At 38.1% G+C, this 17,551-nt stretch overlaps 1 protein-coding gene across 1 annotated transcript; it reads right to left on the minus strand.

Moving 5' to 3' along the window:
• Positions 1–926: 926 nt before the first annotated feature.
• LOC112543096 (vomeronasal type-2 receptor 26-like) lies at positions 927–14,177 on the minus strand. Its single transcript, XM_088143982.1, has 6 exons — positions 14,073–14,177; positions 13,585–13,736; positions 5,994–6,285; positions 4,188–5,033; positions 2,567–2,693; positions 927–1,822 (listed from the first exon to the last, which is right to left on the minus strand). The coding sequence occupies exons 1-6, from the start codon at positions 14,175–14,177 to the stop codon at positions 927–929; spliced, it is 2,418 nt and encodes an 805-aa protein (XP_088000108.1).
• Between the last annotated feature and the right edge of the window lie 3,374 nt (positions 14,178–17,551).

Below are 17,551 nucleotides of genomic sequence, written 5' to 3' on the forward strand. Positions count from 1 at the left end.
CCTGCTCATTAAACTATGTGCCTAGTTTATAGATACTAATATTATAGTAATAGCTGTTCTAGTTGCAATGCTACCTATTCAGGAGCATGAAAATAATGAAGGGAGATAAAGTGGCCACTTTGGAGTTCACAGAAAAAAAGGGCTTGAGGATACTTTATGTTATTTTACGTTATTTTAATTATTTATTTGTTGCATTTCTTACAGCCACTCAACTCAAACAGTATAACTCTGGGAAGTGTACAAAAGTCATTAACTGAATGAAAAAATCACAATGAAAACTTTACTTACAACCAAAAAAAGGTCTTAGGTCTTAACAGCATTTCTAAAGGGCCTGAAGTGTCAGGTACAACTTAATGTTAGAGGTTAGTCCAAAGGACAGGTAATGCCAATGAGGAAGCAGAGAAGATGACATTGTTTCAAGGAAGGAATCCAGAGTGAATCCTTCCTCTTAGAATATGTGGAACAGGAAGATTTCCCCTCCTTTGTAAAGCATCTGAAGAACAACACCAAATAACCATCCAATGTAGTACAACATACCTTACTTACATAGGTGTTCATACTCAAGGCAGTTCTGCTGCTGCTTCTGCTCCTCCTCCTCTTCTCATTAGTTCATGATAGTATAAATAATGTACTAAACGATGTAAATATAACAAAGCGAATGATCAAGGATATCTTGAGATGGGTCTCTACTTAAACTAAACTCCCATAATCTGCATGAACTTATGCAAAACAAATAATAAAACATCTATAATAAAAGGAGGCCATCTTCAACCCCACAATGCAAAGCCACAAAGGCATCAAAGTCTTTCTCCTGAAACATGACCCAACTGTTCCTGCTAATAGCACCCAGCGTGGTAACTCTCTTGATGATCTAAGAGGAGGGTAGACTCATTGGGGTAAGCTACTCACTAAGATCATTATTCCTGTTATTTTCTCCTTAGGTGCTTCCTGCTGTTCAGCTCAGGCCTCAGTACAAGAATGTAAATTTTGGGGGAAAAGATGCAGACCAATAAGCCAGCACTGGAGGCCAAGATGGAAAAGATCTCCACAGCCACCATGTCTTTGCCCTTTGTGCTTAAGTAAGTTGGAACAAAGGACACCCAGACACTGCAGAAGACCAACATGCTGAAGGTGATAAACTTGGCTTCATTGAAACTGTCAGGCAGGTTCCTGGCCAGGAAGGCCACTGTGAAGCTGATGGTAGCCAGGATGCCCAGAAAGCCCAGGGCACAGTAAAACATGGTGACAGACCCTTCATTACACTCCAGGATAATTTCTTCCATCATGGAGTGCATATCAACATCTGGAAAGGGAGGAGCAGTTACGAACCACACACTGTAAATCAAGGCTTGAGTAAAGGAGCAGGAAAGAACAATGGAGCTGGCCAGGTGCTTGCCAGACCATTTTCTCATCCCACCTCCGGGTGTGGTGGCCATGAAAGCGAGGACCACAATGATGGTCTTGGCCAAAACTGAAGAAATAGCTGTTGAGAAGATGATGCCAAAAGCTGCTTGTCGAAGGAGACACATAAGCTTTGTGGGTTGTCCAATGAAGAGTAAAGTGCAAAGGAAAGAAAGCAAGAGGGAAATGAGAAGAACATAGCTGAGGTTCCGGTTGTTGGCTTTGACGATGGGAGTCTCCTTGTGCTTAATGAAGAGGTAGAGCACCAGAGTTGTGAGGAAAGAAAAGAAAAGGGCAACAACAGTGAGTGTGATTCCCAAAGGTTCTTCAAATTTCAGGAAGCTGATTGCTTTTGGAAGGCACAGATTCTGGTCCTTGTTGGGATGCTGACCATCCGGACACTGAAAACAGTCATCCAAGTCTGTTAAAAGAAAGAAACGAATATGCTATTTAATACACCAGAGCTTCACTTGTACAGGTGAATGTACAAGAAATGTATAACAAATTTATGTACATAAGTCCCAGTTGTGAAAAGGAAATGAGAGAATAAAGAGCAATAACACATATCATAGGATCACATTGAAAGGAACCTGAATAAATCATTATGTTTGCGTTGCCACCAAATATTGCTGACCTTTCTCCTCTCCATCTATGTACCTAAATTAGCTTTGCTCTTTCTTTTCTTTCTTCATTGTAAAAAGATACAGGCAATCCAGATTATACAAGTCATATTATTTTATCTTGTATTTTTATTTCTCTACTCTGATGGTGCTGCTTTTAACTGACAAGGTGGGCAAAAAGTATAGGTGTCTCATATTCAGCCAGATAATTACAAGCACGTGAGTGAAACTGCAGCCTCATGTCTTTGTGTCTCAATGTCTGATGTGAGTATCTATGTTGCCATATTTGTGTCATGAGAACATTGTGCATCTTTGTCTCTTGCTCTCCACCAGACACTTATATGCTCTTTCTAAACAATTTGAGAAAAAAATGTGAATATGCTGAAAGTGAAGAGAAAGTAAGACCCATAATTTGCTTTTCAACATACATGATCTCCCAAACCACTGAGTCCAAAATCACCCCTTTTTAATGACTCCTCAAATATTGGGAATGATATGAAGCTCACAGGCTGTGCATGAGTGCATTTTTCTACAGCAGTTCTTACTCTTTAGATTAGAAATCTTCCCCTCTGGGCATCGATGGCAATTGTAGCAGCAAAAGGGTTTCCCTTCAATCTTGGTCCGACTGTAACCAGAACTGCAATGGGCATTACACAGAGAAGGAGGGTGTCCCTGTCCGGAAACATGAGAGGAGAATCTTTTGTCCTTCCTAAAACAGATATTGCAAATATCTAGCTCCAGGTCCTACCCAGGGATCTTTTCCAAAAAGATTAATTGGCATTGGTCTGAAATAGAGCCATGCAATGAAAGAAATTCGAAAGGATGATGAGCACAAGTAAATACATACAACATACTTGTAAACAATCCCTTAAGGAAGCTGGATATTCTCCCCAAATAGATTTGATTTATCGTGTTGCCCAATGAGGTGACCCTTTTTTCTGCTTCAAATCAGTTCCTTAGCAGAGTCCAAGTTGGAACAAAAACCAGACTGCTTGATGGCTTAAATTTCACTGAAGTGTATATTAGACACATAAGGTGACTTTGAGGGCAGTTGCATCTGGCCATTAATTCTGTCCTTTCAATGCCAAAATACCCCAAATATTTGTTGATCCCCGCTGTGGATCCTTGCACTGCAGCAAGTCTTCAACAAAGCAGAAAAACCTCCTTTGGGATAATGATTGACATGTCTTAGTATGAGCTCTACCTGGTTGAAAGCCTTGGGCCATTTGATCACATCTTCAGAAATGGTGAATACTTTGCCAGGGGCATTCTGTGGTGCCATTCTTCCAATCTTGACTCTAATGAAGGATTGATTTGGAAATGTGATCCAATTGATAATATCAAATCCTGCTATCAGTTCCCCTTTTGAAGTAAAGGAAAGCGTTTCGCCAACACTGTTGTTAAATGAAACGCTTCTCAGGTAGTGGTGAAGCTACATGAAAATGAGGACAATAAATGATCAACCTCCTCATCAGCATCATCTTAAATAAATACAGTTACAATCAGATTGAATCTTAAAAGCATTCTTTCTGTAAAAGAAGTGGTCTGGTGTATCATATCAAATTGATCATAACCTTTTCAGTCCCAATTAGGTAGCAATATATATTTCACAAGTAAATTAAAGGCAATAAACTCTAATGCATATTCCTCCATTTACAAGTTAGATACATTAACTCAGAATTTTCTGAAAAAGGAAATGTATCAATTTTTTTTAGTTTCCTAGCAGATGAGCAACTTTATGCAAGGCTTCCATGTTCATTTGTCTTGGAAGACCATGAAATGAGGTAAAAGAAAAGGAAAACCGTAAAAGGAAAATGAATGAATGAATGAATGAATGAATGAATCTGATCATCATCATGATCTCAGTTCCAGTTATTATTATTATTAGCTCTCTCAAGACAGCCATCACACAGCTATTGTATGGTTTTTATATTAATAATATTCATAATAATATAATATGGTATATTGTATATTTAGAGACACCCAGAGTCACTTGTCTTCGATGGGCAGCTATAAAAGTTGAATAAAATAAAGAAATAAAAATATTGTCTGCGTGTCTAAAATTCTGCAGTGATATCAGAATTTGAATCACTGGATACAATTGTTTGGAGCTTCCAGAACTCATTGTACAGGAGTTCTCCTGCATTATTGATCTCAGGAAACTACCTGCCAAGGTTGTTGCTTGAGAAGTTGCTGCCTCTGCTTGTCTCGTCTTGCTCCTTGTTCCACTGAGTGCATAGCATGCAAAGCTTCTGCCACTACATGGACAGCGTTATAGATGCTGTAGCTGTGGCTGGTCATGCTCATTTCAAAAATCGATCCAGGAAGATGCTCCAGGTTCTCCTCTCCAGTGCAGAGTTCTTCTGCCATTCTTTCTCCAGCAGCATTGGAGAAAGAACACTGAAATGCCTCTTTCCAGAAATCCCTGGAGAAAAGATCCTGGTTAGATGTGAGCTTCCAGTGATGAACGAACTGATGGAATCCCAACACTTCTTCACTGTGAACTGAAAAGGAGAGTGCACCATGCATGAAGTCCAAGGGCCAGCTTCGTTGAAAAGACATTGAGGTGAAATCCATCTGGGCTATGAAAATCCATACTATAGGTTTTATTAGGCTCTCCTCAAATTCAGCCATACGAAGCATTACCCTTAAAATCACCATAGTTTGAATTTCACCATGCACAATGACTACATTAGCAGTTGCTCCCATAATGATTCTAGTAGTTTTCTCTCCGTCCGCAACCATTTCAGAGATTTCACTTGAAAATTTGAGTTGTGGAAATGTTTCTATAAAGTCAAAGCAGATACCTGCCTGGGCAAAGATGGGCAGCTCATTTTCTGCAAATCTCTTCCCACTCTCATTGTTAATGAAAATCACTCCAATCCACATCCAGTGGAAATAAAGCAGTAGTTGGAGAATCCCCTTATATTGTTGGTTGATGTCTGGAAATATCTGGCGAAGGAAAACTCTTTGGTTTATGTCATTCATCACTGGTGAGGACCCATATGCCAGCTAAAGAATACAGCAAACAGTCAAGAAGGAAGTGTCTCTGAGATATTTTCTAAATACAATTAAGTTGGGTACTTTTACCATTTCTAAATTTCTAGGCATGTCCCCAAGCATTTACTGTTTTTCAGTGCAGACTTCATTCAAATTCAGTGATAATTTGGATTTTCGGTGTGCAATGGCCATGGATGTACCTGCTCAGAAGTAAACAGAAGAAACTTTCTTAACAGATGATAAGTAACTCAAAGCCCAAGGTGTCTCATATTCATCCACTAGCATAAAGGTTCCCTAGGAATAAAACAATTAAAATTCTTTCCCGCTGATCTACGTGCACGTGTCTAGAACATTTATGCTAAATGAAAACTTTAAATGAAGGTAGTGTCCATATGACCTCTAAATAAACATCTATGTACATTCTGATGATCATACTGCCTAGTCTGTAAATTAACATGTAACTGAAGGTACCATAAAACAAACTAACATATTCTAGATTCACTGCTAGAGCTGTATAGACACCGATTGTTGGACAGAGCCTGCATCCTCCTCTGAAAACTACAAGGGATCAGCATGGCCAGAAATCTGACACAGAAATGTGTAGGTTTCCTTAATTGTTATACATGTATGGAACATTTGGGAGTGCAAACTCTCTGAAATACAACACACAAACAGTCTGCTTTTGAATTTAAGCCATGTGAGGAGAAAAATGAGAGCTCAGTAGCATGTAAAATATGGATTTTACCAGCTCTCGGTCATACTTCTATTGCTAATGGGAAGCATGAGTGAGCTCTTCATTATTTTGGCTGATAAGCCAGTATCAGCAGTAAAAAGAGAGAGCTGTCCCCTCAACAGGGTTTGCTCTTGAAACAGGACCTGTCTCTTTTGGTTCCATCCATTCTCCCTAATGGTATCAAAGCCATTATCTCAAAAGTATTGCCTGCTTAACTGTATTGCATGTGGACAACTCACCTGTGAAATCTTGTAGCTGCACAAGATGTTTGCCATGAACAGACACACATCAGCATTAGGTCCCCCAATAACAGCTGCTATATTACTCTGCACATCACACTTGTAGTTAGGGATAAACTTGTCCCTTGTGGAGAGAAGTTCCAGTGAGGCAAGATAAGTCCACTGGTCCCGAAAACTGCTGTTCAATACATGGAAGCCCAGTGTGGCATTAGGTAAGATCCTTGGGCTTTCATTAATGGTCTCTATAGCAAATTGCAAGGCTAGCAGATGCTGGTAGTTCTGAGTTATTACTCTGCAATGAGAAGGTTGCCTTTTTAATCATTAGATCTTGTGATCTAAACACATCACTGGCTCTGCATGGAACAAATTTCTTGGAAGTTTCCTCTTCCTAAAAATAAATATTTAACAATAACACAAGAGAGGAGAGATCTGGACTATTTATTTTTCTGTATTTATCCCAGATATTCAGTATATTATTTATAATTCTTACTTGATAGCTTATATTTATTTTACTTTTATTTATTTATTAAATTTGTATGCCACCCATCTCCCCCAGAAGGTGCCTCTGGGTGGCTCACAATTAAAGTAAAACCCCAAAACAGTTAAAAATACAAATACCCACATTAATTAGTTAAAAAGTCAGGCTATATAAAAATTTCCTATACATAGAAAGACTAGATTATAGGTTATTTTCTTCTGCTTTTGCCAGTCTAGAGATATTTATTCAAACCATCTGGAAGCTTCTCCCCTTCCATAGATGTAACCAAGCCATAAAGGATACCATCCACTCTGACATCTGTAATAAGCAGCTAGCTTTATAATACAATTTAATGCTTGGAAGTGTTAATCCACCTTGTTCTTTGGATTCCTGTAGAATCTTGAATTTAATCCTGCTGTTTTATTAGACCATTTGTAGTTCATTACATCTTTGCACCAATCACTAGGTACCTTGTTATCAAAATTTATTGGAATCATTTGAAAAAGAATCTTGACTTTTGGTAGAACATTCATTTTGATGGCAGCAATTCTATCTAGTCAAGACAATATAGTTTTTTTTTTTTAATGTTCCCATAACCCAGAGAAATGTGTTGTTTTGTTCTCATTAAGAAAGTCGTTTAATTTCTAATTATTCCCTTTTTTCTTAGCAGTTCTTTGTGGGTAACTGTTCTGAATGTGACCATCTCTTCCTGATTCTCTCTATGTTCATGCCTGCTTAGTTACCGCTTCAGTGAAGCTTCCATGTTTTGTAACAGACTGAATATTTGAATGTTAAAGTGAGTAAAAAATTAGTAAAAATGCTAGAAGAGAGAAAACTATCAAATGTGCTGTTCTGGAACAAGTCTTTTAAGCAACAACCCTTTGCAAAAAGCTCTGAGTGCAAAACAGCCAAAAACTTTGAAAAGGCCAGAGACAGCAACCTGCTTCAAGAAGGGATGGTTGGATGCAAATGAAAATTGCAAGCCATTTTATCAAGATAAATCCCCACTGCTAAATACTCCCTCAAAGTTATGAACATCTTAAAAGTCAGTATCAACCTTTGCTAAACCATAACGTCATGGTAGAATGAATTGGAATGTAGATTATAAGATTGATTTAATTGTTTTAATAGCTAAAAATGAAGGAAAAGAAAAATATGCATATTTCAATGAATAGGTACATCAATATTTACCCCTGGAAATAAAAAAAAAAATTGATCAAAACTCCATCTCAGTGAATCAGTCTGCTCTCAGGATTGATTCTGAGCTTCTTAAAATGTTTTGAATGATTGCTTTTTAGTCCTATCACTTGGGAAGCCGGGATTTCATGGGAGTTTGTTCCAGCAGAAAGTTGTTGCTCCATCGTTTCTATTAATATTTCCTTCAACTTGCCTGGCATAAAAAGAAGGGGGTTTGATGTGGAATTTCACCCCATTCTCTATGTTTCAATAGGTCTCCTAAGGCTTGTATGGTTTAATTAGAATTATTATCATCTCTACACTAGCCACACAATGACAGACAGTGATACAATGATGGCTCCCATTAATTCAGAGAGATGAACATCACTTCAGCATTAGGCAGGGTTTGCCAGGAGATATATTGTGCTAACTAATCAAGGGAAAACATGAAAGGCCTTACATGATATTGTCAAATCTATCAAAAGAAGGATCTCTTTCAAAGGTTATGGGACTGGAAAATAGATAGATCTGAGAGAGAATGCCACCAATGATAAAGTCACCAGGATGATAATGTTTGCGAAGAATAGAAAGAGGGAGACTTGTAGGGCATTTCACAGGAGCACTGTTACCAGCTTCTTCAAACACCAGTATCACTAGTATTGATGCCACAAACATCATCATCTTCAGTGAAGATTTTTCTTAAAGATTTCCTGTCACATACGCATATCTTGTTGAGTTGGACATGTTGGCTTGAATAAACACTTATTGGGTGTCTGGCCTTAATAATATATATAATCAAAGTGATAAAAAATTGTCTGTCTCTGCCCTAGCTCAGAATGGATATTAGTAGCATGTATTAGTTTGGTTCAAAGTTTTGCTAACAAATTCTGGATTCTCTATGGACTTGTAGAACTAATTGTACTTGAGTGGAAAATTATAGAGATGAGAAACTCCAGTGAAATGTTGTTGATCTACAAGTCTCACAAAAAAAGAAAAAAAATCAAACTCTACAGCTGACTCATCGTCATCCACCACCAGTTATATAACTATCATTAACAAGACATGGAAAACTGAAAATAAAACTTTTAGAAAGGAATGTTGACATCAAAGAAGGAGTACAAGTTTGTAAGAGGTGAAGTTTGCACAATGTTCAAGAGAGGCCAAAGTTTTGCCAGAAACCAACCAACCAACCAACCAACCAACCAATCTGTTGGCACCTACATCTAACATCTCTATTACAAAAAATAATTTATACACACACACGTTTATTACAGCCATAAGGCCAGATACAATCGCAATATACAGTAGTAACCATCTTACTTTTATGCATATAAACAGTATATAAAACAAAGCAATTAGTATTATTTAATCTAAAATTAAAGTAAAAATACTAAAATATATCAAAGTAAAATGTTATGTTATAAAGTCTTAAATCTAAATAATGGGGAATGTATTGTGCAGATGGGAGCACAGAACTGGGCCACTTGGGAGGATATTTTCGGACCCTTGTCTGAAAGGAGTAGCATTAAATAGAAATCATACTCCCTGCTAGGAAAACTCTTCAGTATCGGGTATATAAATATCTCTCTAGAGTCCTTATATAGGGAACAGTATAATAACATATAGCTTAGTGTTTCTATTGATCCATTTCCAGACGGACATAATCGAAGGTGCATAGGAGTACCCCTAAACGTCCCAAAATGACTGCTGAGGGCAGTGCGTCCATTCTGGCTGAGGTGAAAGCTTTATGAAATTTCAGAATTGTAATAGACGATAAGAAGCTGGAGCAGACCCTTTTGGCAGAAAATGACAAATATTGGGGTGTAGCATCTTACTTAAATTTGTTTGAAGATCTATATCCCAGATACGTTGTTTAAGGGCGTTTCTAGCATGATCGAATTCTAATAAGCACAGACTTTCCACAGAGAAGCCCAGCAATTGAATTCTATGTAAGGCTTTTTTTTTTCCCCCCACGATGATTTAAAATGATCTCTAAATACTAATGGGGCTAAACCTTTAGGAAACAGAAGTAATTTTAGCCAGAAGGTAAGAAGAAGGAACCATGTTCTGGCATCCAATGAAACTATACCTAATTCTTCCCTTAGGATGGCATTTTTAACACATTTTGGTACCATCAGAATGGCTCTCATAAACTTATTCTGAATAGTTTCAATTATATTAAGCTTTGCAAGGGAGCAAACCTGAGATCCATAGAGGAGCTTGAAAAACCTTGCAAGCTGCAGGGATATCATGGGCTCCTTTTGAATGGTAGACTCTTACAATTGCTGATGAGGTACTCTATGCCCCAGTAGCCTGGTAAGAAAATGAGCATTCCAAGATAGGGAAGCATGGGACTGCACTCCAAGGTATTTATAGGTGCACACCTGTTCAATTGGGGTCCCATTTATTTGCCATCTGTGACTCTTATGATGGGGTTGGGCAAAAACTAAGACTTTAGTTTTCTGATAATTTATTGAAAGTTCTTGATCTGTGCAGAATAAAGCTAGTGCCCAAAGTGCTTTTCTCATTCCCACTTGTGAGGCAGACATAATGACTACATCATCAGCATACAATAATGCTGGAATTGCACGATCAGCCAAAATAGGTGGATGGTAGGCTGAAGCAGCAAGCACTTGAATTATTGGATTTAGATACAAACTGAAATGTAATGGAGCTAATATGCAACCTCGTCTTACACCTCTATGGGTTGGGAGTGCTCTAGATAAGTGTCCCCAAGGGGTGCATCTAATTTTGAGGGAGGTATTTGAATAAAGCAACTGAATAAGAACTAGCAGCCTTTTGTCAATCGTGGTATGTCTCAGACTATCCCACAGTCTCTCCCTTGGTATTAGATCAAAAGCTGATTTAAAATCAACAACAGTTGCAAAAGGAGAACCACAAGGGGGAATAGAATACTTTTCTGCTAAATGGTGAAGAACTAAACAATGATCTAATGTTGAATGTTCCTCTCTACATCCAGCCTGTTCTTCAGCAATAATATTTTCCTTTTATACCCAATCCACTAACTTTGAATATAAAAATCTGGCATAAAGTTTATTTATTGTGTTTAATAAACTGATAGGCCTATAATTTGTAGGATCAAGTCTATTTCCTTTATTTTTGTATATTGGTACAACAATGGCCTGATTCCAGTCAGAAGGAAATTGTCCTGTGTTATTAATATGTGTAAATAAGGTAGCCAGAATTGGGGCCCACCAGTCTTTATTTTCCTTTATTAATTCTGGGAGGATAAAATCACCTCCAGATGCTCTACCTGGTTTTATTTGGGCAATAAGATCTTTAACGTCAGCTGTGGATACCGGTGGCCAAACTGGGAGGTCATTACAAGGGGGAATCACATCTGAGATTTTAGCAGATTCCCTTTTAAAGATGTTATTAAAATGATCCTCCCATTTATCTGCAGATATTTGTGTAATAGGGCCTAAACATCTATCTGTAAGAGACTGGTTTATTAAACACTAGAACCAAGGGGAATTCTTGAGCTTTGCTGCTAAAATTAAATTGTTCCAGTTGTCTGTTATAGCCTGCCATTTCTTTGTCTTCAAAAGGTCTCTATAATTTTTTTTGTTTGAGTCTTAAGCAATTTTAAGGCAGTTGAAGAATTTTCCTGGTGAAAGGTGATTATTGCATTTAAGAGAGCCTTTTTAGCTTTAATGCAGTCATTATCATGCCAAGATTTAGATCTTTTATGTGCATAAACATACTTAGCTGTTGTACATCTTGTCAAGGGGGCCTGAAGATTAGCAATAATTGATTGATACAATGATATTACTTGTTCATATGAATTGGATGAACATATTTGTGTATGCATCTGAAGCAGGGGCTCTGAGATCAAAATTCCAGTCATAATTTTAGCTAAACCTTGAGACCATTTATTTTGTACTCGTCCCTTCATTGTAATGTCAATGGGGCAATAGGCCACTTCTAATAATCCGAGGTTTGTTTTAAAATCAAGAAGACAAATTAATGGAAAATGGTCACTATCAGGGCCAGTTCCAATATAAAAATAAGCTATATAACTGATAAAGTTCTGGGAAATCATAATATAGTCCACCACACTGGCCCCGTTTGGGATCCAGAATGTAAACTCCCTTTTTAGGTCCCCCTGGACAGTGCCATTAAGTATTACTAGATCTAAACTATCCACACATTGAGCCAAACAAAATCCTGCAATATTACATTTTTGATCTTTAGATTGTCTGGCTAATAAACATCCCACATCAGTTTTGGGGGGCATTTGCCAATTAAAATGGATTTGTAAAGAAACATCAGATTGGCCCATGCATGCACTAAAATCACCAGTTATTAGTATGATGGAGTCTGGGTGTTGACATTATAGCAAATTTATGTAGGTATCAAACTGATCCCACAAATTGTTTATTTCCCTGTGTCCACGCACTGGGGGCAAATATACATTGACAAGTAATAGAGTAAAATTTAAATCTGAGTAAGAGGGCTAGAGCCGTATTTGAATAAGACTCCAGCATAAATACTGGGACATTGAGTTTAACCGAAATCATAGTACTCAGGCCACCTGATGGTCTACCCTTTTTTGTACTGGGAATAGCATTTAAAGTAAAGGGAAGATATACAGGTATTAATAGATCCTCCCTAGCCCATGTTTCTTGAAATAAAAGAATATGGAAAGAAGAAATATATTCCATAAATGAAACATCTAACATCTTTGCTTTCCAGCCTGCAACATTCCAGGAGAGGATAGAGATGCCCCCTTCTATAGGGTGGAGTCATTTAAAGTCTGAGGGTACTATCAGTGAGTTAACCGTACATACAGAGTTTTTCTTCTGGAATGGGGCCGAAGTTAAAGTTTCATCTAGTGTTGCCTGTTGTAGCACCACCTGAGTTTGGGGGAATAGCTTCCGGTTGGGTGATTTTAGAACTTCTGGTAACAATATCCAGATCTGACTTTTGGGGAAGTATTAGTCTACTTAGGTTCCAAGGGATGTAATAAAAAGCCATCATGTGGAGAAGGTCTAAGTTCCAAAGAGCATTGTTCAGCATCTGCCTGTGATACGGGAAACACTTCCTCCTCGATAGTTAGCAAAGGTTGGTACTCTCCAAAAGGCTCCCTGTTCCTTCCATGAAGGCTGGGAGAATTGTTGTTTGGGTGGCAGTTTCCATCCATTTCATTGACCGTCGGAAAATGGCAATTTGTGTCAGTATTTAAAGACACAAGATCAATAAGTGGTTCTGCTGTAGCAATTGTGAGCAGTAAAGTTTCCTTAAGATTTTCTAGCTTATGTATATTAAATTGTCTTGTTCTTCCTGGGCAGCCACCCAAAAGCATTAATAAGATCACCTTCAGCTGAATCTGACATATCTTCATTTTGTGAGAGTGGCTGATTCCCACTGCCTTGCTTTTTCAAGGTCGTATGTGGGAAGGAGGGCTTGATAGCCTCTGTTACAGTTATAGAGTGAGTATGCGATAAAGATGAAGCATGGCCAGACAAAGAGTTAATTTTTACATCGCGAAAAACTCTGGTAGGAAAAATTTGGAATGATGCTAAGTATGGTCTCATCTTAAATAGCATTAGTGGAATAGTAGTCTGGTTAAAAGATAGCAAAATCCATTTTCGGTTTTGTACAGTGGGGAGCCATTCGATGGTACGTAGGTCTATCTGGCTGTAGTGACAGTGCAGAAGTTGCCCTAAAGAAGTTTTAATTGCTCTCTTAGAATCCCAACATCTGATATTGAGACGATTTAGGGAGATACAGAGAGCAACCTGCTGTTTCTGAAGTAAACGGTTTTGCTTGCGAGGGAATTCCGGTTTTGTATCCAGAGAGGCTTTAGTCTGTATAAGACTACAACTCTTTATTTTATCAGAGAGTAAGGATTTATTAGCAGAGTCATTTAATCGTTGCACACTTTTGTCAGATTTTTTAATTTTGTTGTCTCACCCTTTGTCAGAACACCTGCCAGAAATGTCTTGCTTTGTCAGAGTTTCTGCATTAGTTTTAATGGATGTGGCCGGTACAGCTGCATTCTTATAAACAAAAGCCTCAAAGTCTTTTTTCAGCAGATCTAGATCATATTTTATAGCTGACAGATGCTCAAATAGTGGAATAACAGTTTGAGCTGTAAGAAGACATTGCCTTGCCATCCACTCCATTGTATTTTCCCTGGGGATCCTCTCCAAATTCTGATTTTGTATCTTATTTTTAAACTTATTTTTGTTTCCTTTGAAGTTATTAGGTGAACTAGCAAATTGTACTGGAGACATACAGTGAGAGACTGAAAGGGAGTCCAAATTTTCATTTAGCTCTTCTCTAACAGATAATGAGAGCTCTAACAGCTGTTGTTTTTCCAGTTCTGTTTGTAAGTCCCATTCAAGTGATTCAAGGGCTGCACATTTATGGGAAGTGGAGAGAAAATTTGCTTTACTTACAGTTTCATTTTGTGTAAAAAGTTCTTCTATCTTTGGTTGTTCAGCAGATTTTGATGAGGAGAGAGAGCCTGGACTAATTCCATGTCGCTTCTTTCTTTTTCCCATGTTGGTCAAAACGACTCGGACACTTTTACTCCACAATCTATAAGAATCTAATCTAAAATCTACAATAACCTTATATACTTGTTATAACTAGAATTATCTAAAAGAAAAAATGACTAAAATATACTATTTAAAAAATAATAGAAAATTAAAAGGGCAGGAGCATAGAAAAACGTGTGTTGCTGGACTGGTGAGCAAGACTCCCACAACAAATATTTGAATTCCATGCAAGTTCAGAATATCTGTAGTTTCCTCATGAATCTGGAGAGTGGGTAGTGACCTTCCCAATACATAAAGAGGCAGTTACCAAGACAATCAAAGAAACCCACCCTAACAAAGAGACAAATGGGGTGTTAAAGTAAATGTATCCACTTTCCAAGATTCTTAAATGAACTCCCTTTTCCCTTTTCAATGTGTGATTAATAATTTTCAATATATGTTATTAATAAGTTTATGAAAATCTTATTTCTAGAGTTCTTGGTGATAGGCGGCTACTGGGAGGTTGCTAGGATTCATGCCCAACATGAAATGGACGTCTCTCAGTCCACCTGCCACCTTCAGTCAGGCTCGTTTCAGAAACATACTTCAGACAGTTTCTAACTTCTCTTCCCCATTGCAGATTCCCTCAACTTCATTCTGTGATTGTGTTATATGGTTTGTGGTTAGTCATATAGCTATGGTGTGTCTTTTAGTTTTATTATTTTATCTGTCCTCTGTAAGTGACCCAGAGGGTTACAAGCAGTATTAAAAGAGGCCTCGGCCTTCAGCCTCAGGTTTTCATCCCCTTGGTCTCTCCTTCTTCTTTTTAGTTATGTTTTAATTTATGGTTTTATGTGTTTATATATTTATGTTCTAATGTTTATTGTGAATCACCCAGAGTTCCCCCATTGGGGGGAGATGGGTGGTTGAAAAATTTAATGAATAAATAAATAAAAGAAATAAAAGAAATAAATGGAACATATAGTATCTGAGCTGAAGCATTATACTGGCAGAATTCATTTCCAGATGAACAGCCCAATGGTGGGCTGTTAACTTTCAAGCCCACAAAGTTGAAGGGCAGGGAAGCTGGTAGAAAGCCTCTTTGTATATGCACCTCAACACTTTTAAGAATAATTAAAAGAATGAGGCTTTTAATTCTTAATTTAATTGTGAATTATAACCGGTTCACTTGACAACCAAGTTGCCAGTCCTAATTGTGATTGCTTACTAAGGACTACCTGATATATTCACTGAAGACCACTCCATAATTATAGCTGGTTCAGAATAAAATAGTGCAGGCTGTGATGGGCTTGCCACAGAACGCCTACGTGTCATCACTGCTTCACAAACGCAATTAATTTCCAGTTGGCTTCTAAGTGCAATTCAACATGCTGTTTCTACCTATAAAGCCCTCAGAGTTATAGAGCCTGGTAATTTGAGGGACTGGCCATCTGTAATATTTTCTGCCTATCCAGTAAGATCAGGCACTCTTGGTTAAACATGGCCATCTATTGGGTCCTATATGGAGATCCCATCCTGATGCTATTCCACAGGCCTTTGAAAATCTGGCAGTTCGTCCTGGTCTTGGGTTAGGGCGGGTGTTGAACGCCTGTTAGTTGTTCTTTGGTGACTTACATATGCTTTTTTACGGATGTACATGATTTCTTCTCTCTGTAATTGTTCTATATTTATGAATTCATATTATCATTTTTATAATAATTTTTATTGAAAATTTTCTCAGAAATAAAAGATAAACATAAAGTAATATAAAGCGGAATGGGTAAAAAAGAAAAGAAAAAAGTGGTGAGAAGATAAGAAAAGTATGAAAGAAAAAGTAGAAATAGAAACAAGAAAAGAGATATAAAGAAACAACCCCAATCTTCTTTACAACAGTTCCACACAAGTCCCCATGCCTCCCTCCTTAAAATTACATCATGTTTCTCTTCCCATATTCAACCCTTTTTAAACACCAAATCCATAAATCCCAGATCGTTTTTTCCCCCATTTTCAGCAAAAAGTGTATACAAGTTTTCCATTCTTTCATGAAGTACTTGTCTTATCCCTTATCAAGCAGGTCAGTTTTGCCATTTCTGCAAGTTCCATCACCTTCACAATCCATTCTTCCATTGTGCATAAAAATGGTATTTTCTTTTCTCTTATACAATATTGTAATAGGTATTAATCCTCAGGTTGGTATTAAAGTATTATTGCATAACCTGGTCTCTTGTCTTCTTCCTGACAAAGTGTACAAGTATATCACTTGGTACATTTCTTAACTTTGCAAATCTTGGATTAATTCTATACACTTTACCACTTCTGCATCCATATCTTCTTTATCGTATTCCAGAACTACTGGTGTTGTAACAACAATGCTGTCAGATGCTCAGGAGATAGCGGGGTTACTTGAGGATTGGAGGCCATTCTCAAAATTCCTCTCTTTAGAAGAAAGCAGGAGACTTGCAAGGTTGATGTCAGCCCTCCCAGGTAGACCAGACAGGAAACATGACTAGATGAGCTAATTCTACTTTAATGTAAGGCTACATTAATAGAAACTTACACATCTGCAAGTACAAATCTCCCACCCTCCCTCTTTACCACTGGCATAGTTAGGGTGGGTCCTTCATAAGCTTCTTTCTCTGGTCATTACTCCGTTGTGGACTCCTTTCTCTTTTATCTGATTGTTCCTTAGCAGCATCTCTTCCCCCAGTCTTCCAAGGTCACCCTCACATTCTATCACACCCTGCTTTGTGAGCTGCATTGTTTGCCAGGGTGTTTTGGGGTGCAATTCAAGGTGCTGGTTGTTCTTTAAAGCCCTTCATGGCTTAGGACCAGGTTACCTGAGGGACTGTCTTCTCCCAGTTGTTTCTACCTGTCCAATCCTGTCTAGCAGGATGGGCATGCTCTGGGTCCTGTCAGCCAAGGGCCTTTTCTGTGGCAGCACTTCCCCTCTGGAACATTCTCCACCCAGAGATTAGGATTGCCCTGACCGTGTTGGCCTTTCGTAAGGCCTTGAAGACCTGGTCATGTGCCCAGGCCTAGGGTCCTGAGTGTGATAAAGGCTCCATGTCCTGGTTATGAATATCTATGGATTATATTTTTCAACCCGGGACATACCAAATGTAGGTCCCTGACCAATGGAATGCATAGCATACCTTCCCTATCGGATCTAGTAGGATGGCTGATGTAATCAGGCAGAGCCTCCCCTCAAATAATCCAGCCCCATGCCATGAAGGGCTTTAATGGTCAAAACCAGCACCCCATAAATTGAATAAATAAATACATTTATATACAAATAAATTTATATACAGAACATCCTCCACAGGGTTGTTTTGTATATAATTCCCCAACTAAAATTAGAACTTGTACTGGCTGATCATCATGGCAGATTTGGTGAAAGT

Source organism: Python bivittatus, unplaced genomic scaffold, assembly GCF_059951505.1.
Source record: "Python bivittatus isolate LINGU-HERP-01145 unplaced genomic scaffold, Pbiv_v1 ctg000430_np1212, whole genome shotgun sequence".
Taxonomy (NCBI): domain Eukaryota; kingdom Metazoa; phylum Chordata; class Lepidosauria; order Squamata; family Pythonidae; genus Python; species Python bivittatus.

Coding starts and splice junctions, on each gene's coding strand:
- LOC112543096 (XM_088143982.1), bottom strand. CDS start 14,177: ATGGGAAAAAGAAAGAAGCGACATGGAATTAGTCCAGGCTCTCTCTCC. Junction 6,286..13,584: donor GGCAGGTGTTCTGACAAAGG/GTGAGACAACAA, acceptor TTCTCATTGCAG/AGTAATAACTCAGAACTACC. Junction 5,034..5,993: donor GCAGCTACAAGATTTCACAG/GTGAGTTGTCCA, acceptor TGTATTCTTTAG/CTGGCATATGGGTCCTCACC.